The sequence below is a fragment of the Vigna angularis genome, chromosome 2 (genome assembly GCF_016808095.1).
Source record: "Vigna angularis cultivar LongXiaoDou No.4 chromosome 2, ASM1680809v1, whole genome shotgun sequence".
Lineage (NCBI taxonomy): Eukaryota > Viridiplantae > Streptophyta > Magnoliopsida > Fabales > Fabaceae > Vigna > Vigna angularis.
Genome location: NC_068971.1, coordinates 45,626,539 through 45,649,420, shown reverse-complemented (window position 1 = coordinate 45,649,420; position 22,882 = coordinate 45,626,539). Strand labels below are relative to the sequence as shown.

General features: G+C 34.3%; 3 protein-coding genes across 9 annotated transcripts; 1 reads left to right on the top strand and 2 right to left on the bottom strand.

Annotated features, from left to right (window-relative positions):
• Positions 1-658: 658 nt before the first annotated feature.
• LOC108327962 (ribonucleoside-diphosphate reductase small chain) lies at positions 659-2,186 on the bottom strand. Its single transcript, XM_017561714.2, has one exon. The coding sequence runs from the start codon at positions 1,767-1,769 to the stop codon at positions 780-782; it is 990 nt and encodes a 329-aa protein (XP_017417203.1). The 5' UTR covers positions 1,770-2,186; the 3' UTR covers positions 659-779.
• Positions 2,187-13,160: 10,974 nt separating this feature from the next.
• Positions 13,161-19,301, top strand: LOC108329399 (protein CIA1). The gene is made up of 10 exons (XM_017563577.2): positions 13,161-13,695; positions 13,818-13,964; positions 14,064-14,282; positions 14,414-14,478; positions 14,660-14,725; positions 14,818-14,889; positions 16,287-16,349; positions 16,836-16,905; positions 18,235-18,318; positions 18,988-19,301. The coding sequence occupies exons 1-10, from the start codon at positions 13,522-13,524 to the stop codon at positions 19,051-19,053; spliced, it is 1,026 nt and encodes a 341-aa protein (XP_017419066.1). The 5' UTR covers positions 13,161-13,521; the 3' UTR covers positions 19,054-19,301.
• Positions 17,390-20,939, bottom strand: LOC108329400 (protein BIC1). Of its 7 annotated transcripts, none has more exons than XM_052872454.1 (3): positions 20,283-20,937; positions 19,380-19,448; positions 17,390-18,073 (listed from the first exon to the last, which is right to left on the bottom strand). In XM_052872454.1, coding segments are annotated over exons 1-3 (567 nt in total). In that variant the 5' UTR covers positions 20,780-20,937; the 3' UTR covers positions 17,390-18,072. The 7 variants fall into 7 exon arrangements, with proteins under 7 accessions (XP_052728414.1, XP_052728412.1, XP_017419067.1 ...); XM_052872452.1 differs by lacking the exon at positions 19,380-19,448 and adding an exon at positions 19,935-20,047 and having other exon boundaries at positions 20,283-20,936; XM_052872453.1 differs by lacking the exons at positions 17,390-18,073; positions 19,380-19,448 and adding exons at positions 19,530-19,544; positions 19,935-20,047 and having other exon boundaries at positions 20,283-20,936.
• Between the last annotated feature and the right edge of the window lie 1,943 nt (positions 20,940-22,882).

Sequence of the window (22,882 nt, the reverse complement as noted above, 5' to 3'; positions counted from 1 at the left end):
CAACTTTTTCATCTGCGAAATTTTTAAAAAATTTATATCATTATGATTTACATAATGATGAAAAAACCTCTAAAAAGCATTAGACAATTTTTGCATAAGGAAAACATAAATATTCAATTAGGCTGCGTTGTGAGACAAACCGACATACACATTCAAACATGACATTGGTGGTGGTGATCCTGCTGCCCCTGCAATTTGCAGCTGAGCTGAATTTACACAGATATTCTAACGACAACACAGATTAAATAATTATACGAAATATGAGACTCTGATATAAACTAAACACGGAAATATACCGACAACAATCTCCGTATATGTCTTGTAATTGCAGTTACCACAGCAACAGCTTCCTACATATCAGTTATCACTTCAAGAGACCAGATACAACTTCAAGAAAATACAACATGGTAGCTGCTGACAAAAGGATATTTGTTAAACCAACTCAATTATTTTGATATATCCACCATCCAAAATACATCTCTACATAGAATTGGAGGAGCCCAAGACACTCATTGGAGTTGAAACAAAACTGTAAAGAAGACTAAGAAGAAAACTCTAACTATCACATGGTAAAGAATTCAAAGAAAATTAAAAATCAACAGAGTAAAAAGTTGACAAAGAAACAGAATCAAATTCCTTTTGGGCACCAACAACACAATTTTCTTTATCAACTCGACAACTTTATTGTAAACTGGAGATATGGTACAGTGAAATACAGGCAGTATTAGAATGAGTGAAGTTAAAATACTAACAAAATAATTAGCAAAGATTCTAAAAAGTTAAAAATCCTCGTCCATCTTGAATACATGGGCCCCTCCATTACCGTTCAAGCTAGACATAACAGAAGCCTTCTGATAGTCCCCAACGCGCTTTTCAAAGAAGTTAGTTTTCCCCTGGAGAGATATAAGCTCCATCCAATCAAAGGGATTCTGAACACCGTACACCTTCCCGCATCCAAGCGCACCCAGTAGCCGATCCGCGACAAACTCAATATACTGACTCATCAATTCCCCGTTCATCCCCACCAACGCACAAGGAAGCGCGTCGCACACAAACTCCCTCTCTATGTCAACCGCTTCGCGCACAATCTCCTTCACGCGTTCCTCGGTGAGCTTCTTCCTGAGGAGAGAGTACAAGAGGCACGCGAAGTCGCAGTGAAGCCCTTCATCTCGCGAGATGAGTTCGTTGGAGAAGGTGAGACCGGGCATCAAGCCACGCTTCTTGAGCCAAAATATCGAGCAGAAGCTGCCGGAGAAGAAGATTCCCTCAACGCAGGCGAAGGCGACGAGGCGCTCGGCGAAGGAGTCGGTGGCATCGATCCAGCGCAAGGCCCATTGGGCCTTCTTGGCGACACAGGGGATGGTATCGACGGCGCGGAACAGGTGATTCTTTTCGGTGGAGTCTTTGATGTAGGTTTCCAAGAGGAGACTGTACATCTCGGAGTGGATGTTCTCGATGGCGATCTGGAAGCCGTAGAAAGCACGAGCCTCGGCGGCTTGGATTTCCTTCATGAAGCGGGCAGCGAGGTTTTCGAGAACGATGCCGTCGGAGGCGGCAAAGAAGGCGAGGATGTGGGTGATGAAGTGGCGCTCGCCGTCGGTGAGGGAGTCCCAGTGGCGGAGGTCTTGGGAGAGGTCAACCTCTTCGGCGGTCCAGAAAGAAGCTTCGGCTTTCTTGTACATTTCCCAGATTTGGGGGTATTGGATTGGGAACATGCAGAAGCGGTCGGGGTTCGGGGCCAGGAGTGGCTCTTCGGGGATTGCAGGCATTGTCGTGGTTCTTGAATTGAAGCTGGTTTCAAATTTGAAAAGAGAACAGAGAATTGGCGCTTGACGGAGGAGATTGAGGGGTTTATATAGGGAGAGATTTGGGTTTCAGTTTTTGAAATTCTTGAAGGAAAAAAAGAGAGGCAGCGGGTGATTTTAAAATTTTGAGAAATCTTGCGGGAGAAGAAGGACTAAAAGGAGGGACGGGGCAATTTAGGTATTTCCGGAAAAGAAAAATCCCGTGACCGCCTGGCGTTGTTTTACTAACTTGCCCTTGGAAAGACAAATACTAGAAGAATATAGGAGAGAGAAAGTAGTGTTTTAAGTTACAACTGTTGAAGGAGTCTTCCGAGGTTAAAGTGATTTAGCAAAAACTTTAAATTCTATCATATTATCATTTTTATTAATTTTTGTTTTCAATTTCATTACTATAGTTACTATTATTACTTTATATAATAATTTATGATAATTAAGATGATAAAAATAATTATACAGCTTTCAGTAATTATTTATATTTATTATTTATGGTTAATGGGTATTTTAATATTTATTTACAAATGGATGAAAAGCGATATCATATTATTTATTTGTGGATATTTATTATTAAAAAAAATTAAAATTAAAATTTAATTTATATTTTATTAAATTATATTTAGTGAAAATTAAAATTAATTTATAATTTATTAGATTAAATTTAATTAACATTAAATTTTAATTTATATTTATACTTAATTTTATTTATTTTTTTAGATTTTATTTTAAAAATTTATAAAATATTTTTTTCTAAATTACTTATTTTTAGAAGTTTTAGTTCGTAAGTATTATTTAAACCGGTAAGAAGTGAATTTTTTTTATTATAGGTAAGATAATATATAAACATTATCTGTGTTGATGCAATCCATTGTCATAGTTAATAATCAATATAATTACTCTTGTTAATACTAAAATTATTATGATTAACATTAATTTGTATGTATTTTGTAAAACTCTCATTTTATATTTGTCTTTTCTTTTTTATTTATATTTTGTTTATCATATTTGATCAACGGTTCAGGATTCGAAACACAAATTTTTGGGTTAAATATGTTTTTCGTCCTTTAAGTATCACACGATTTTGGTTTTAGTCCCTACTCAAAATTTTGATGGTTTTTAGTCCTTATAATTTTGAAACTCCTACTATTAGTCCTTAAAATTGGATGACGTTAACTTTTGTTTGACGTGGCTAACGGTCAGCCCACGTGTCATGTCACCTGACTACTTTTAATTGACATGGCAGTAAAGGTGTGGTGGTTGGTCGGTCTGGTGGGTGGTCGGCCACTCGGTTTGGTGGTCGACATGGTGGTCTTTACCCATAACCGTTCGGTCTTTTTCCAACACCGTTCGGTCTTTCATATATTGCACTCCATCCGTCACCATAACCGTTCGGTCTTTGCCCAACACTGTTTGGTCTTTCATATATTGAACTCCCCCCGTCACCATAACCGTTCGGTCTTTTATATAGTCTGCTTCTATTGCATTGTTATGTTGATTGTAATAGAACCCACCAAGCCGGCCGACCACTAGACCGAGTGATCAACCACCCACCAGGCCGACCGACCACCACACCTTTACTGTCACATCAATTAAAAGTAGTCAGGGAAGGTGGCATCACACGTGGGCTGGCCGTTAGCCACGTCTACTAAAAGTTAACGCCGTCCAATTTTAAGGACTAATAGTAAAAGTTTCAAAACTATAAAGACTAAAAACCATCAAAGTTTCGAGTATGAACTAAAACCAAAATTGTGTGATACTTAAGAGACGAAAAACATGTTTAACCTCAAATTTTTAGATAAGTAGCAAAGTTTTAGTTGTAAATATCTATTTGATTCTCTGTAGCTTAAGTTAGCAAGAGAACTTTAAAATCTATATAAATATATGAGTAAAAAAAAAGACAACCATATATATTTTTTTAGTGCAATACCATTTACATTTATAAGTTTTCATAACCTTATGAGTTTTTTTTATGTAAAAATGAATAATGTCAAAAAAATATTAAATAATATTAACAAATATAAAAATTTATTAAATATATAATAATTAGCGAAAAAATAATAACAACGTGATATTGTACTTACTTTATATATCAAATATTTAATAAATATATAATATCAAAAAATATGATAATATATTTAAACGATGTTTAGTTATATATTTATAAAATAAATATATCTCAAATATTTTATAAATTTATATTAGTAAAATTGAATCGATATCTCTTATATTTGACAAGGTATATACATCAACAAATTAATTTATTTTAACTTTTCATTGTGATTTTTAATTAAATTAATTTAATTACTCATATTGTCCAAATTCACAATATTAAGTGTGAATTTTTTTTTTTATTATTATTACTACATTCAAGATCTTGAATCAAATGACACGTGTTTAACTTTGTATAGAAACATACAAACACGATTTTAGTTAAAAACTTGTTTAAAAACGCGATTCTACTTTAAGATACAACAAGTAATCTTTTTATTATTATTATTTCGTTATTTAAAGAATACAAACATAAAAATATAACGTATTTCAATTTATGAACTTAGTGAGTAATGAAATAAAACATAAATTTAATACAATTAAATTAAAAAATACAAAATGCAACTTTTTATTTTAAAATGGAACTCTTTTTTTCTTCATTTTACTTCAAAATCTAAATTTATGTGTTTACACTATTTATCACAACACTAAGGGAAACAAAACTAGGACAATTGCATGGTTTGAAAAAGGTTTATACCTGTTTATGAATTGATATATTAGTATAGAAATATAAAACAATTATCTACAACAATATTTAATAAATAATAAAAGTAAATGTTGATAAGGACTGAGATTCCTTACTCAAAACACTCCAAGTTGTTCTGAAGACTGGATAAGCTTCGTGATGATCATCCATTATCCAAATTGCATTGTATGCTCTCTCTCTCCTTTGTCCAAGTTGTATGGAAGGGTACCTGCCAAAGACACAAGTCAGTGACTTTGCGTAACAATGTTTAATAGAAAAATGAGTACTCAGAAATAGTTACCTGACCTTTTCTCGTCAAACATATATTTATATATATTAAAATGGCTTACCCTTAGGTCTGACCCATTACCAATAAATTATTTTATTAACTGTCAATTAGTTGTAACTATCCCAACGACTATCTTAATCGATCGGTTAAAAATTGTGAATTATTAATTGTTTGTTTGTTTGTTCAGTTCATTGACCAGGCCGATATTCATACGATACAATAAAGTTATTGATAAAAATAGTGATAAGAATTTGTATATTTTTATCTATTAGTAAGTATAGATGTTTTAAACTAACAATTTATTTAAATGCAACTTAAAAAAAATGTAAAAACGTCGTTGACACAGAAAAATGACTTATAATTATTGATTACCATAAATAAAGAAAAAAAATGGATAGAAATGTAATTTAAAATTTTTCTTACAATGCATTTTGAAAAGTATTTGCTTTTGATTTGTAATGATCTATTTGTTTTTTTTCATTTCTCCCCTAATAAGATAAATGAGGCGTGATATCAGTGATATACTTTCTAGGTTATTTGGTAAGTAGATAACATGAAAGAAGCTTAGGTATTTTATTCTTATGGTTCTAAATAATTCATATTACTTATTATTATTAAGTTTGATATTTTAATTGTAGGCTTAATAGCCTCTTTTGTCCTCAGTTTTGCTCGATTATGTCAATTTGGTTCCTGGTTTTAAATAAGTGTCAACTTGGTCCTCACTTATTAAATTTTGCATTAAAATTGTCTCTTCCGTTAAATAGAAACAAACGGTGTTAAGGATGGATGATCTGGCAGAAGACGTGGCAGTATTTAATGATAACGTGTCATTACACGTTGAGATGGATATTAAAGATATGAATTTTTTAATTGAGAAAAATTTGATTCAGAGTATTTTGATTTGTGGGAAATTAGGGCATTTCCTCAACAGAGTGGAGAAAGTGCGATGGAGAAGAGACTTCGTCCGCAACGGAAGAATTCATTTACTTATCCACCAAACAAAACCTCAAATCTTCAAAATCCTAATTCAAAACCCTAATCCATTCCATTAAACCCTTCTCTCCTCTGTGTACCTCTCTCCCTTCCACCCTCTCTGATTCCATCTTCGCCTCCATCCAATCCTTCGAGAACCTTCTAGGGTCCAACTCGAACAAAACCCTATCTCCCCTCATTGTCCTCCCTCTAAGCGTCGCCGAAGCTCCTCCCGCTGCTCCGAAACTGAACCAGTCGACGAGAAACCTAGACTTATCGCGCACCTCGAAATTCTTGCCCACATTGCTCTGTTGTGCTTTTCGCATCCAAGAAAATGGTTCTTGCTCTCTGCTCTGCTTCCTGGCATTCAGGCTGAATCGCTTGCCTTGGATCGCTGAAGCTCCATGCTAGAACCCTCTACGCCTCGATCCAGTTCGTTTTGGAAGTGGAAAACCCAACGTACATGCCAGCGGAAAACCCAACCTCCATTGACGCACAAGAACAACAACCATAGCGTCGTCCAAAACCCCAATCGAAAAAAGCTCCAAATTGCAGAACCCTAATCACGTAGAAACCATCCCCACCGCGAGAATCCTCATCGCGCATCAACATCATGCCTCCTCAGACCTGCAAAGCAAGAGAACCAAACCAGAACATGGATAAATCGCAACGCAACCATTTGGAATTTTGGGTTGGCAGGGGCGTAAGAAAGAGGAGTTTGGGGGGTGGGGTGGTGATAGGGTGTGGGAGGCGGAGTTGGGCAGAAGGGGAAGTGAGAGAGGGAGCAAGCGGGATAGATATTGGGTGGAGGAGTAGGACGCCATTGCCTGCAACACTCTTTTTGGAAGAAGAAGATTTGATTGGAGAAGGAGAAGTGGGACGCTAACTGTCACATTAATTATAATTAAAAGTAATTAAAAGAAAAAGATTAATCCAAATTAATTATAATTAAAGGAAATACTAAATACGTCACCACGCATACAATTTAAAAATGTCACGTCTTCTGCCAGATCATCCATCCTTAACGTCGTTTGTTTCTATTTAACGGAAGGGACAATTTTGATACAAAATTTAATAAGTGAGAACCAAGTTGACACTTTTTTAAAACCATGAACCAAATTGACATAATCGAGCAAAACTGGGGACAAAAGAGGCTATTAAGCCTTAATTGTATTAATATTCATTAAATTTATCAATTATTTATCATTATATTAAAATTTATTAAAAAATAAAAAAAATAAAAATCACATAAAATTTAGGTTTAATCATTCACGAGGTTCCTATTTAGGGTGAGAATTTTAAATTGGTAATTTTCTTTTTCGACTTCTAAATTAGGTCCTTATTGTGTGAAAATTGCAACAATTACACCCCTATCCGCATTATTGTTAGGTTGACGTGACATTGTCATTTTGGTTTTTAGATGACGGGAGTTCATTATATTCTGACATGTCTTTTTTATTTATTTTTTTTACAAAAGAAATTGGCAACCATCGTTGCGCTGCTGTCATCTCCTCCACGTGTCGCCACCATCTTTGTCAGACCTTCACGACCACTAGCCAGCCACTGCGAGTCTAGCAAATGCCATCGACTTCCTCTGCGAAATCCTCGCCATTTGCAACCATTGTGAATCAAATCACACAAAAAAATCACGAAGTAGAAAAACCCTCGTGCAGTTCATCTCCATTGCGTCATTGCTTGTTCTCCATCTTCATCAACCTAGAGAGGAAAGAAAGAAGAAAACCCAAAAACAAATCCACTTGAAACCCAATTCGTATAAGTCGCAACAGTTGTGCGAGCATCAACCACAACCACGAGTCTACCATGGAATCCTAATCTAGAACCAGGTTCGTTCCTCCTGATCATCTTTTCATGAAAACCTACAGGAAAATCAAATCAAGCCAACAACCTTCACAAGCCCTAATTGCGACACCTAGAGAACCCAGATTGTGAGCATTTTCATTTTGCATCCCCAAATTAAGTTTCGCGATTAGGCAAAGTCGAAGCAGTTTTATGATCAGGGTTCCGCGTTCATGGAGACCAGGTGGTCACAGTTTTGACTTTGCAGGATTGGGGTTGGCGTTGAGGTAGCGCGATTCATGGCTATCTTTGTGGAGAAATCCCTGCAGTGGAAATGAACGATTTTAGTTATTGATGGTGCAGAAGATGAGTGTTGTGGTCCGACAATTTTGATCTGTGGTGGAGGTGATGAAAGATTCCCATGGCGATTTGCGGCAGCTTTGCGGCTGGTGGTCCGACGATGGATTAGGGGAAAGGCTAGGATTTCGTGTTTGATTTGAGGCATTTGGAAGTGACACAAGGCGATGATTTACGAAATGGATGGTTTTTTGAGTCATGGGTGATTTACTTGGATTTGAAGGGATTTAACATGAGATATCACTTTTGCCCTTTACAATTCCCATAATTTCCATTTTTTTAGAATCTGAAGACATAATACGTGTTGTAATTGATTCCACTAAGGGTGTATTCTATTCCATGGTCCAACTACATGTAGATGGAATCAATTCAATTGTTGCCATAATTCATTCTACCACAAGGCGTAATCGATTCCACATAAAGATGAAATCGATTCCAAATATGTGTATTCCACTGCCCGTAACCGATTCCATGGATGAGTAATCAATTTCAACCCATTACACTTACGTAATCGATTCTAAGTTCAACCATTTGCATGTTCGAGCTTCAAATGGTTTCCATGCACCTTGAGCATGAAAGTTGTAACACCCCAAATTTTGGGATGCCACGATTTACAAAAAAAATTTAAACTTTAATTCTAATACCATTGCGAAATACAAATTAAATAAAACTTTTATTTATTATAACTAAATTAAAGAAAAACCTCATAAATCAAATGCAACTATAAAACGTTCATGGAATCTCATTACAAAACTAATAGCACTGAAATTAAAATCCCTTAGTTCTCCCATAAATCTCGCTGCTCAACTCTGCTTTAGCTACATCTGTAACAACATCTACTCTCGTACAAGTACGATTATCGTAGGTGAAAACCACAACCACAACATGCAAGGGTGAGCTAAGAGAAACAAGTCATATAAACATACATAAATATTAAGCATCGAATTAAAATAAGATTTCCGAAAGGTACATATCTATATATTCCTACACACATCTTCACATGACATTGCATCAAATCATTAACAACCGCACTATCATAATTCAAAGTTACCAGCATATAATCATACAAATATTTCGTCAACGTAATCAAATCATACTCAACTCATTCGATCACTCACCAACTCATTCTCCCAATTCATTTAAAATCATTCACTATGTCTATTGAATCATCACCAAGTTGCTCACATACACATAAGGTCGATTGTCACCTCCAACCACTCTCTTAAAGAATTTCACCAGCCGATACACTTTACGACATTGTTACACAAAGACATTTCCCACCACTCTCTAGAAGGCTTCACCGGCAAGTACACCACTTCCCACCACTCTCTTAGAGCTTCCCCGGACAAGTATATACTTTCCACCACCCTCTTATGCTTTACCGGACAAGTATACACCCCACCACTCTATTCTTAGAGAGCTTCACCGGGCAAGTACCAGTGCTACTTCCACCACTCTTCCAGGAGCTTCACCGGGCAAGTACACCACTTCCCACCACTCTCTTAGAGCTTCCCCGAGCAAGTATATGCTTTCCACCACCCTCTTGGACTTCATCGGACAAGTATATACCCACCACTCTATTCAAGAGAGCTTCACTAAATAAGTACTAATGTTATTCTCATCACTCTTCCAAGAGCTTCATCGGGCACCACATAACATAAAACTCAATTCCCACAAAACCGTAGGCAGCCCTACCTGGTCCACCCATTTAATCAAAGAGAAATCGAAGAGCCAACACACTCCCTTGTTACGCAAGAACAAGGATGCACCATGCATGAAATAAAAACTCAATTACAACAACCCAATAAAGTAAGCTTTATTCTCTTTCCAGTAACCTTTGCTACTAATTTCTCACCCATTTTAAACCATTCCCTCTCCTGAAGCCCATGCAAATCAAACATCAAGTGAGTTAAACCCCTTTCTTTTTCTCTCTCCAAAACCCTTTCTCTCTTTCACGTGAATTCAAGACTACCCACTGCATCCATACTATTAAATCTCTCCCTCCTTTTTATATAACTTCCATTTCTATTTTAATGCATCTTTTCTCTCTCCAATTACATAACCAGTACCCCATATTCTTCCTCTTTCACTCGTAACTCTCTCTCTCTCTCTCTCTCTCTCTCTCTCTCTCACGTAAACACATTCCATATACTCCCAAAAGCTACCTCCGCCTAATCTCAACCATCACAACCCAAACACAGTTTAGGGTCGCAGCCCACCTACTTTTCACCACCCATGCACTCTTATTTTATCACTTAGGTTCACGTTACTACCACCCTAACATCAACCCTTGTTTTATCACTTCGTCTTTTATTCCTTTCTCTTCAACTAGTATTAACTTAACCACATACACACACAATTATAACTTTAAAACTTGGACTTTCATTCCTTAACTATGGTGCCCATAAACATGGTTCTTCTCCAACCCAAAGCCACCCTCTTCCTTTTCCGAACTCCACGAATGAAACCCCAACCCTTAAGTGTACCCATGGTTTCTCACACCAAAAGCAATCCCAAAACAACATGAAGAAACAACACATAAGAATTATCGAAACAAAAACATATTACAAATATCACAGCACCAAGATTACATTCATTCACTTCATGGTTATCATCCCTACACACCAACAAAACAAGCAAAGTTAGTTCCCCTTACCTGGAATTCCAGCAAGCGTCTACTATAGTTCCTAGACGAAAGTCTTTCCTTCGTGACAGCGGTCTCCCTTCTTATCTCTTTCGGTCTTCCTTCTTTCTATCTTTGCCGTTATCTCCTCTCTTTTCTAGGTTAAGATGTATCTCTTCCTAGGTTTAGGTTTCCCTATTTAACTCCCCCTTCTATCTTTGTAACCTCACGTGCACAAGAAGTTTGTTTAGAGACCCAAACGTTGAAGAAAAATGGGCCTCAGAGGTGCCCATTACTCAGCCCAAGAGTCACCCTTTGTTGCATATTTTTCCGGTGCTCCTGGTTCGTGCACGAAGAAGAAGAATTTGGCTTCTTTCTTCTCTCACTTCACTTTTCTTGCATGCAAAAATCTCACCTTTAACCAAAAACGTTGCCTTCCTTCAAAAAAACTTCTTTCTTCATTTAATGCCAACATCTACTTTTGCCAATTCTTCTCTCTCTCTTTTGGACACAAGGCATGAACGTCCCACGTCATAATACATAATTGAATCACCACTAAACCAATTCAGTTTGACAGATATATAAATGCAAACAATGATATCTAACTCATATTTCATGCATCATATAGAGATAAGACAAAATAATATAATTGTAATTAATTTCTATCTATTAATTTAGCACTTTTAACACGTAAATACACAACCAAAATAATTTATCTTAGTATAAAATAAATAAATAAAATGTATATTATTTTATTTATTTTCTGCGGATTTTACAAAAGTGGCAGTGAAGTTAAGTTGGATACCAAATGTGAAGAGAACGAATCATATGAAGGTAAGACAAATAATCATAACATTAGATCATGCAAAGACATTGATATGTAAGTTGTTTCAAACAATCTTTCAATGTCTGGAGAAGAAGAGAACCAACTTTGTGTTTAAAAAAATATATTAACCATAAATATCATTTTAAATTACTTTTATAACTAGGAATAATTTAATAATTTTAATTTTTAATCCATTTTTTTTTAATTTATTACATCAGTCAAATTCCTCATTAACTTTAGTTTCAAATCCACTTTCCATCTTAGATCCCTCTAAAAAAACAACACATAATTTTCTCTCAAATTTATCTATTTTCTATTCTTCAAAACATCTCCATCAAGTTTGGAGAAACAATTCCATCATTCACCTCGTCAAGATGAAGACATTTAATCATTTTTTTTATCACCAGTTGTGATAAAATAAATATAAAAGCAACAAAATACTACATAGTGTAAAAAACAACTAAACTAGTTGAAACAACATATAAATCATAAAAAGTAAAACATAATCCTCAGTCATGTTAAATCATAAATAACTTGCTTGATCAGTGTAACACAACTTCAAAAGACCAATGCATTATGCCTTTTTCAACCACATGAAAAGAACATAAAAAAAGACAAACAAAATAAAAGATAAATAAAATTTGAACAAAAGATGTACTCTTAATTACAAATAATCCATTGACAACACATTTTTTTTTCTAAAATTCATCAATTCTCTATTATTCAAATCATGTCTCTCAAGTGAACACATTTAAGAGAGACACCTCTATCCTTCACCTCATCACCTCATCAAGATGAAGACATTTAATTAATCTTTTTATCACCAGTCATAGTAAAATAAATATAAAAGGCAAAAGAATACTACACAGTGTAAAAAACAATTAAACTAGCTAAAACAATATATAAATCATAAAAAGTAAAACATAATCCTTAATCATTTTAAATCATAAATAACTTGATCGGTGTAACCCAACTTAAAAAAACATTGCATTATGTCTTTTTCAACCACATGAAAAGAACATAAAAAAACTAAACAAAATAAAAGATTTTGAATTACGGTTATCAATAATCCATTGACAATAATATATTTATGATTAATTTTGTTTATTTATTATTATGTATGATTTTTATAACTCTTATGACATAATTTATAAAGTATCACATATACGAACTGAGATGTTGTAAAATAGAATTTAACCTTAGTAATACACTTAATAAATTATTATATTGAACGATACAAACAATTAGAGAATATTAACAACAAAATAAGTTTTGCTACTATTGATCATAAGCTCCATCCTCCCAACTACTTTACTCCACAACACAATTTTTTTTCCTAATTGTTTAATGATATCTACAATTATATCAAAAGGCTATAATTTAGAAAGAGAAAAAATGGTTACTATCATCTTTCAACCAAAACACCTATATAAGTAAACAATGTTTTAATACGAAACTACCTGTATTGTAAGTTAACTCTTTAAAGTAATAAAATGCATCTAATCTCTCTAAATAAACTTGCTGAAATATAAAGTTTAGATGTAATAAATATAAGCTGCTTTAAATCGATTAAGCGCAACCTAAATTTATACAGATCCCTTAAAAATTTCTAAAATAATGGACTTTATTTTTTTGCAAAATTTGAACATCATCTAAATGCTCAATTAAATTTTATTATTTGCCTCAATCCCTCCCAATTTTAGTAGGATTAAATAACACGTTTTATTATTTATAGGAAGTAAATTCAGTATAAGAAAAAGGAAATTATCGTTTTAGTTTCGAATGCGATTGTATTACAAAGCACTTTTTTTCTGTATGATTCATAGGAATTGTATATTCGAAGTCTAAAACCACGGTATAATTTTGATACGGTACCCATGGATTACCCAAAAACGGTGCATCAGTAGGTAGCTAGTTTTCCCGTGCGCTCACCCCGTGGTGAATTTGCGGCGGCCCAATTGGTGATTTGTTTTTGTCTGTTTGTTAAAATCATTTTCACTAATTTTCTCTGACGCGTGGCGTGGAGAAGAGTGAGAAAGTAGGAAATAGCAGAGTAGAAAGTTGAGAATCAAGAAACGGGTCAGTGTTTACGGTGTATGCTGAGAGTGAAGGCGATTGGTGACGATGGAGTTGAAAGAGATTCAGAGACTCGAAGGTCACACCGATAAGGTTTGGAGCTTGGATTGGAACCCCGCCACTGGACACGCCGGTATTCCGCTCGTCTTTGCTTCTTGCAGCGGCGACAAAACCGTCCGAATCTGGGAGCAGAACCTCTCCTCTGGTCTATGGGCTTGCAAGGTCTTTTCTCATATCAATTTTCATTCTCAATCGTTGTGAAATTCAATTCTCTGATGTATTTTACAATTGAAGAAAATTGTGTGTGTATTATAGTTTACTTTGATTGTGGAAATGGAATGTAGGCGGTTTTGGAAGAAACACACACTCGAACTGTTCGATCTTGTGCTTGGTCACCGTCGGGGAAGCTTTTGGCCACTGGAAGTTTCGACGCCACCACTGCCATTTGGGAAAATGTTGGTGGCGATTTTGAGTGTGTTTCTACTTTGGAGGTAGGTTATTGCTAAATTCAACCTTTTTGTTTGTTGAATTAGGATGTTTATTCTTTGATAGTTGAACTTTACTTTGAGGTGAATGCGATTTTACTACAGGGACATGAAAATGAAGTGAAGAGTGTGTGTTGGAATGCGTCTGGCACGTTGCTTGCGACTTGTAGTAGAGATAAGTCTGTTTGGATATGGGAAGTTCTGCCCGGGAATGAGTTTGAGTGCGTGTCTGTGCTGCAAGGACATGCGCAGGATGTGAAAATGGTGAAGTGGCATCCCACAGAGGATATCTTATTTTCGTGTAGTTATGATAATAATATTAAGGTATCGCTGAGGCTAAAGTCGCTCTGCCATTTTATTTTCATTTTTTTTCTTCTTTATTTGTTACTTGTGGTTGCTTCCTTTGTGGATGAATGATTGAGCAATGTACAAAATTAACACTGCATTTCTTTCAGGTTTGGGCGGATGAAGGTGATAGTGACGATTGGCAATGCGTCCAAACCCTTGGGGTGCCTAATAAGTACTACTTCTTGATCTCTTCCATCACCTTCAAGTCTATAGACTCTTGGTTTTCTTATCTTTGTAGCAACGAGTGTTTTTTTCCGTATGTTATGTAAAATGTAGTTTGCATATATGTTGGCCATTATCGTTATTGTTAATTCTAATTTAATTTATTTATTTTAAACATTGTTATTTATCAGCGGACATACTTACACTGTCTGGGCTCTCTCCTTCAATGCGAGTGGTGACAGAATGGTTTCGTGTAGGTATGCCAAAATTTATTTTGCTCGCGTGTTTAATTGTTTTATCATTTTCTTTAACTTCTGTGACATTGTTTTATGGCAAACCTTCATGGCAGCGATGATCTTACCGTGAAGGTCTGGGGAACAGAAAACACAGAGATTCAATCTGGTGGTGGGTTTGCACCCTGGTTAGTATTTCACTAGTTTCCTTTTTGCATCTCTTACATTATTTTTTTCCCCTTCTATAGAACACTAGAATATGTATTTGACATCTCATATTTTATTAGAAGTTATTTGATGCTAGCCATTCACATTTATGTACGGATGTTATTGTTATGGGTTATTGCTTTAAATCTTGAAACTGGTTTTTCCAGAGGAACATTGTAAAGTGGTAGAGGACCTACCTTTTGGGATAAAGCGTATGGACTGGAAGTAGAGTGTATCATGACATAACCTGTAGCTCTTTAACAGTCTCGAGTGGAACAATAGAAGTACATAAACCAGATTTTGTTTGAATATTTAATGCTTAATTCTTTCCCTTCTTAACATCCTGATTTTAGGAACTCTTCTCTAATCCCTCCACACTAATCAATATCACGCTGTAGTGGACTGGAGCTGCCCTGGTTTGCTATGGGATTCAAATAGTGAAGATTTTCCAATAATTGTCATTCGGTCATAATAATGGCAAAAATAGCATAGCTGGCTACTATGAAGTTACCTCTGTTTTGACCTTTCTTCCTTCAGACTTTTAAGGATATATTTTTTTCCTTTGTTTCATCCTTTATTCTCCCATTCAACTTTCCAGTTCACATTATCATAATTTGATATAGTTTTGTATTTATTTTTTCTAATAATTGCGTCATCTTCTTTCAAATTTTGACTTCGTTACTATGCCTTTATTGCACCTAGATTGATGGTGGTTGTTTGCTTAAACTGTGACTTCTATTATTTATTTTGAATTTCATTAGTTTTGGGTTTTCTTTTGTTTTTGAGGATTTATATGCGCACTATAAACTTTTTAGTTTGTATTATATTATTTAAAATAGTGTCCATCTTGTTATCCTGCTATAGCGAGTTTAGAGTTAGGCATTGCACTGTGTCCATTGAGATTGATAACTATAGTGGCTACATCATGACCCATTGCTTGCTTGCTATTGTCTCACGATTCCCCTGCCTACTTTATCTTAAACTCAATATTTTGAAATGTCTAATTTTGATATATCTGATCTTTGAAGTTGTAATCTGACTGTCAATTCTGCTATATTCATATAACAGCTTGGAATAGTTTGAAACACCATCGTTAGTTTCTTTCAAATATTATGAAATCAATTGCATAGGTTGGTTGTGTTCATAATACTAATTTTTACTATAGCTGACTATCAATTCTGCTATATTCATATAATAGTTTGGAATAGATTGAAACACCATCGGTAGTTTCTTTCAAATATTATAAAATCAATCGCATAGGTTGGTTATGTTCATAATACTATTTTTTACTATAGCATATCACTTAATAATGAAGGCATATTAATATACTCTATTCCTTTCCGGATATTTTATTTATTTTTTCTTATTGGAATTTCAGGAGACATCTTTGCACTCTTACAGGGTATCATGATCGGACAATTTTCTCAGTTCATTGGTCAAGGTAAAATGACACTTGCGTCTCACTGGGCATTTACATAAACTTGCTGCCTTTGTTAACGAAATTTCTATCTATAATATATGTGTGCCTTTGAGAATGCCATTATTTTTATCTATGTCTATTCCCGATGTTGATGATGTCAAATTAAGCAACATTATTATGGATTAAAGGAGCTATTATGTTATGGTCAACCCCCATATTTAAAAGTTATGCTGACTTTCTTCGTACATTGTGGATGGATTACCCTCTTTCAGTCTTTGGGTCACTGATATTTTGAGAAGTGTATGAATGATTTTTTATTTATGCAACATTCTGTGGATCAAACGTTAGTTCATCACTTATTGCTTTCCATTTTCTTAATTAATAGCCAGATGAATATAATGATTTACTTCTTGTTTGTTATCATGATATCAGATGTGAGATGTATCATCTTATTTCATTTCTTTTTATAAATCTGACATTTATGTACCCTGTGTGCTGGTATGACAGAGAAGGTATCTTTGCCAGTGGAGCCGCTGATGATGCTATACGCCTTTTTGTGGATGACAATGAAAGTCAGGTATGCCTATTGTTTACTAGTTACCGCAGTTACCCAATAACATAAGCAGTTCAAATGACACATTGTGGTTATTCATTCCTAATGTACTTTGTGTACTTATTGCCTAATGGATAAATTCGGTTGTCAGGATGCAGTGTGTAATTATAAAAAATTAGGTATTTATGATTGGGACTAATTTATTAATTGAATATTTTAGAAACTAAGATGGGAATGTTAACTTGAATATTCATGTCTCAAACTCAGAAAAGTGCACGTGTTCTCCTACTGGAGAATTCTCTCATATATTGGGTATCCTAATTAAGAAGAGAATATCAGTTACTTAGTTGGTGCTGCACAATAAATTGCAAAGACTTTGTTTGGTTTAAAGTTTAAATGTCCAGCTAACCTATGCTGTGAATTTACTGGTTTTAAAGATAAGAAAATCTAATCTGCTGATCAACTGTGGCTGTTGGTCCCTCATCCTAAGGACCTCTTTGTTCCTCATTCTGACTTCTGGTGGGGAGAGCAAGTGTCACTGTTTATCATGACTTGTAACTTTAACTCAGTAGGGATGCCAGTGGGAGCATATCGATATTTTATCCTTGCATGTTTATTCTAAAGTGTAGGAAGAGTCTGCACAGAAAGGAGAAGCACCGGATTCTTTGTGCCCATTACTAGTTTCCTTTCTGCTGTAAAATCACGCACTTTAAATCAGACACTTCGTGATTCTATAGTGCTATTGGTTATTTGTGCATATCATTAGCCTGGAATTTCTTGATCTGTTTGTACTTGCTAACAAGGACAAGAGTAGCAAAAGACATGACAAACCAATGCCAAATGTTTCTTTATTTACAACATAGATGCAGACAACGCCCAGTCACTCAGTCATAATATTAACTGTATTCGCAACTTTCTTTATCTGGATCTAGTTTTTATTTGAACAGTGTTTTATTTTGAAGAGATTAGCATGATGTTCTTGCATACTGTTTGAGTTTACTGACAAGCTGGAGCAGCTGGTTTCCATTTTTTCTTAATATAATAATCTCCCTTCTCAATTTCAATGTATATTTTCGTACTTGCATCGGATCCTTTTGTTTAGATGCTCTTCTCGGTGTCTGCGAACGTTGGGGTGTTTTGAACCTCTACAGTTGTGCTGTTATTAAGAGATAAATCATTGAAATCCAAGTCCCTGAAAAATTCAAACTACTATGAGATTCTATGATTGTGTGGTAAAATAATGACCAAAACTGAACACAAGGATTTTAAATAATTGACTATGTCTTTGTAGATTGTAGATGCATACCACTATCTAGAAAAAAAAAGGTCAAAACTGACAATTTTGTTGTTTAGGTTGGTGGTCCTCTCTACAAGTTGCTGCTAAAGAAAGAGAAGGCCCATGACATGGATGTAAATTTTGTGCAGTGGAGCCCTGGGGTAAGATTCTCAGACGCTACTCTAATGGAAACGCATTGATAATGCAATGAGTATCTCTTTCCACACACATCGAGTGGGTGGAATGGTGGATTTCACTGCTAAATTAGATAATGCTCTTAGCTTATCGTGTCTGTGTCTGAATATGCCCTCTTAATATCATTGTGATAACTTGCATGATCAATGAAGTAATCGTGGTTTGTTGGCATCTATTATCAGTAATGTGTTTAACTGACAGGCATTGGTAGACTTTGCATCACGAAGGATAAAATACATTTTCATTCGTGTTAAAAGAAATTTAAAAATAAAATGTAGTTTGCTTAGGACAACTTAATAACTTACAAAATCTTAGGGGCCATTTGATTTGAGAAAAAAGTTTTCTTTTTTCACTGTTAGTTATAAATACAACTTTGTTTCCTGTTTTTTAAGATTTGTATAGGAGCAATGAAGATAACTTTTTATTCTTTTCATTGTTTCGTGCTCAAATCTTTCAAAGAATCAAGTACAAACTAGAAAGTAAATTCTGTATTAAAAGTAAACAGAAAATAGAAACGATTATTTTTTCTTAAATCAAACAATCGTTTACATATTTAGAGAATGGTGACCTATATTAGCATTTTTTCCTACCTGTGTCTGTCTCTGCAATTGGTAACAGTTTTATTTACTAAATAGGAGAAGCCGCTGCTAGCCTCTGCAAGCGATGATGGGACAATCAAGGTGTGGGAGTTGATATCATAATGATGATGATAGTTTTTTCTCATTTGCTGTATGAGTAGCACAAAAAATTTACATTGGTGCCAATAGAAGTGCTAGATGTCCAGGCACCCTCATAGTTCTTTTTCTATTATCATAAGTTATATTTACTACAAATTTGAAACAGATATTGATTATTGTATTTTTTAGGGAAGTCAGGAGTGTGACTGTAAATTGTAATTACTGTCAACTAAACTTTACATTTTTGCTTAAGAGTTGCTAAAATTTTCTTACTCTAGGGTGAACTGGGATCGTAAATATGCTTTACTTTCGTTAGTTATAACGATAGAGTGAAAAGTAAGGATACTCACTAATAACGGTGTGGCAACTTGATGTTCGAATTGATTTCCATGCCTACAATTTCTTGACGGGTCACAAAGCTACATTTGAGTTTTCACTAAATTTTGTTAGCCGTAAATTTCACATTTTCACTAGTATGCCCCCGGTAAGTCATTTGTAAAGGCCAACAATGTATACTGCACAGGAAGGACTAGTGTATAAAAAAATTAGCATCATAAATATCGAGATATACACTACAGAGTTAGATGACATGAGGGTCCAAATGCAAATTATTCCTTCACTTTTTTTGTAGATAGAACTGTTATATTAATTGTGATGAGTACTGGAACATTTGACATTTGACCATACAATTTGAAAGAGTTTTGATGAATCGTGACTAAACAGATGCACTTCTGTTTTAGTAAATAAAATTTCTTCTATCCAAATTGGGTTCGTTTAAATCGTTGGCATTTGTTGCAATAAAATATGCTTGAGTTAGAAACGATGCATCTTTTAACTCCAATGCACTAAACTTTTTAAAACACAAGCGTAATTATTTCTCGAAGGCTGAAAGTTATGTACATTACACATTGGAAGCTTCAACTCAGGCACTTAAGGGTCAAGGTTTGTTCAGAGCGAGAGACCATTTGGGAAATTGCTTGAACTAATGACTTGTTTTTTCTCGAAAGAAAGACAAGTGCTGAAACCGAAAACACAGTCACAATGAATAAAATATAAGAACTTGACAGTTTACAAATTTTAACTTCCGAAATGTTGGTTGAGTTTTTCACATGTATCATAAAAATCCCCGAAAACGTAATTGTCATAAAGAAAAAACAAATCGGATTATATAAAAGATTATATGATTACTAAACAATCCGTGATGAATATGTGGTTGTCGTTAAAGTGAATCACAGAAACGAAAAATCTAACACCTGTTCTCTATTCTTAGTCCTGCAGCATTTGCTCTTGTACACTCTTCAACCAAAGCCTCTCGCGCAGTGGAGATTCTGCTCGGAACCAAAGGGGCATCAAATGCTGTGCAATCTATCCAATCCTTCAATAGCTCCTCCTGACCCCACATATCAGGAATCCAAACCCTCCCAGCCACTTCAACTCTATGCCGCTTCAGCCTCTCGCGTCCACTATCCTCTTCTAAACCCTCTGTTACACTACTTTCCTTAGCAGCCTCCTGCAATGCCATTTTCTCCTCCTCGCAAAGAAGGGATTTTGAAGCAGACGGGTCTTCCTCTGTAACACCCTTATCTCTATCAATACCATCACGGTTAATTTTGCTCAGGGAGAATAAGGGGTCTTGCTGTTGCTGTTGCTCCTCCATGTTGATGATATCTTTACTTGGATGGGGAGTGTTAAGGTCCAATGACTTTGAAGGAATCTGGTCATGAGATTCAGCAGAGGATCGGTGAGCCATGAAGGGTTGGCTGTTATCTTTTCATGCAGAGAGAGAGAGAGAGAGAGAGAGAGAGAGAGAGAGAGAGAGAGAGAGAGAGAGAGAGAGAGAGAGAGAGAGAGAGAGTTTGAATTGTGTAGAAGAGATTTGAAATTGGAGAAGGTTGTGTGGGGAATAAAGCAAAGGGAGTGGGTGGGAAATTAGATTACACGTCGCCCACAGAGTTTCTTTTGTATGGTAAGTGACAAACGTACGTGTCTTGTTTGAGATGGGATTCTATTTGTGTGGTGTTTCAATTCCCACTCCCCTCACTGTTAATAAGTATGCCAAAATGGAATGAAAAGAAAAAGAAAGAGCCTCTTCTATAAGCACCATTCCTTTGATTGATTTTTGGAGGATTGTGAGGTTGACGTTCATCTACATATGCCTATGCCTCTTTCATTCTTCCCTTTCAACCAATCACCTTCGCCTATCTGATTTTTTTCCCATGGTAATAGTTTTCATTTTCATCATTATTCACTCCTATACTATACACTTCTCTCTTCTGACGTCCTTTTGATGAGACAGATACGCTTTAGATGCCGGAAAAGATATTTCTCTTATTCTTTTCAATCTTTTTCCCTTACGACAATATTATTCTCAGCTCTTCCTATCACATAATAACCTTTTCTTTATTATTAAGTTTTAAAACACAACAAATTCAACGATTTTTCTTTTCCTCAACACACCAAAAATATCAGATGAAACACCATATATATATATAATGACTGTAAAAATGGTTACCGCATAAATTAAAATATCTTTTATTCTAACACAGACTTCTCACAAGAACACTGTGTTTTCTGTTCTTATAAATTGACTTTATAAAATTATTGCCTCCACTCCTAAGTGTTAAGTGCTTTTAAATTATTATTTTTTTCGGTGAGATAAGTATTCTATGAAGTTAATGTTTTCATTTATTGGAATTAGATTGATTACAATGTATTATTCACTTTAAAGTTTGATTTTTTTTCAGATTTGTGTTTAAAGAAGTTTTAGAAATTAAAATTATTCTTAACTTTAACTTAAGTAATGTTGAAAGTATTAAAATAAATTTATACCTTGAGCTATCTATACCACAATATTGTTTATATTGATTGTGATTTTCTTTTTTGACAAGAGAAAAACATCAATTCAATTGTGAAATTTGAGATGCACATCATGTTTGTGTCTTTTCAACAGGGTAATTATATATAGGACAGATACGACTAATATACAGAAAAAAATTATTAATGTGTACTTGTGGATGAGTGTAAGAGAAAAAAGATCTAGAGAGAAAATTTTTAAATATAACAAATAATGTAAAGAAAATTAAATAACTATGGATTGAGCTCTGGACTGATGCCTCTTTAAAAATCTAAGTTATTTTTGAAGAATTTATTAAAATAAACTTAAAATAGGATATAAATATATTATAAAGCGCTTACAAAATAATTATCTCATAAAAAAACTGAATAATTTATTTTATATAGGGTTTAAATTAGAGATTTTAAATGTCAATATAAGTTAAATTTATGATTTTACTTGACTCATTATGAAATTTAATTGAAAAAAAATCAATTATTTTAAACGTGAGTTAAATTAAACTTAATTAATTTAATCTGTGGGATAAACGAATTTGAATTAAATTGAAATAAATCGATCCTGTTATATATACTAATAACATTTTATTATTTTTTTTATAATTATTTATTATTTTTAATTATGTAAAATGATAAAAAAATTAAAGTTATAATATAGTTTAATAATATTTAAATATATTTTTTTATGCATGGGTAGAACACTTGTCTCGTTTTACTCGTTATTTGCACCCCGGGAATTAAAATAAAATATGTCATAAAATAAAATCAGAAAAAAAAAACTATTCAATTTTGAAACAATTTAATTTTTCTTATCTCAATAAAGTTTATAATAATTTAGATAGAAAAAAAATTAAAAGAGTAATTCAAATTAAGAGAAAAAAAAATATATAATAAGTTAAGATCTATTTAAATTTTAAATAATTAAATTCTTTGAAACTTAAAATTCCTTATCAGAAAACAGTAGCTTGCTTATGGACAAAGACATCTTTTCATCCAATTCAAC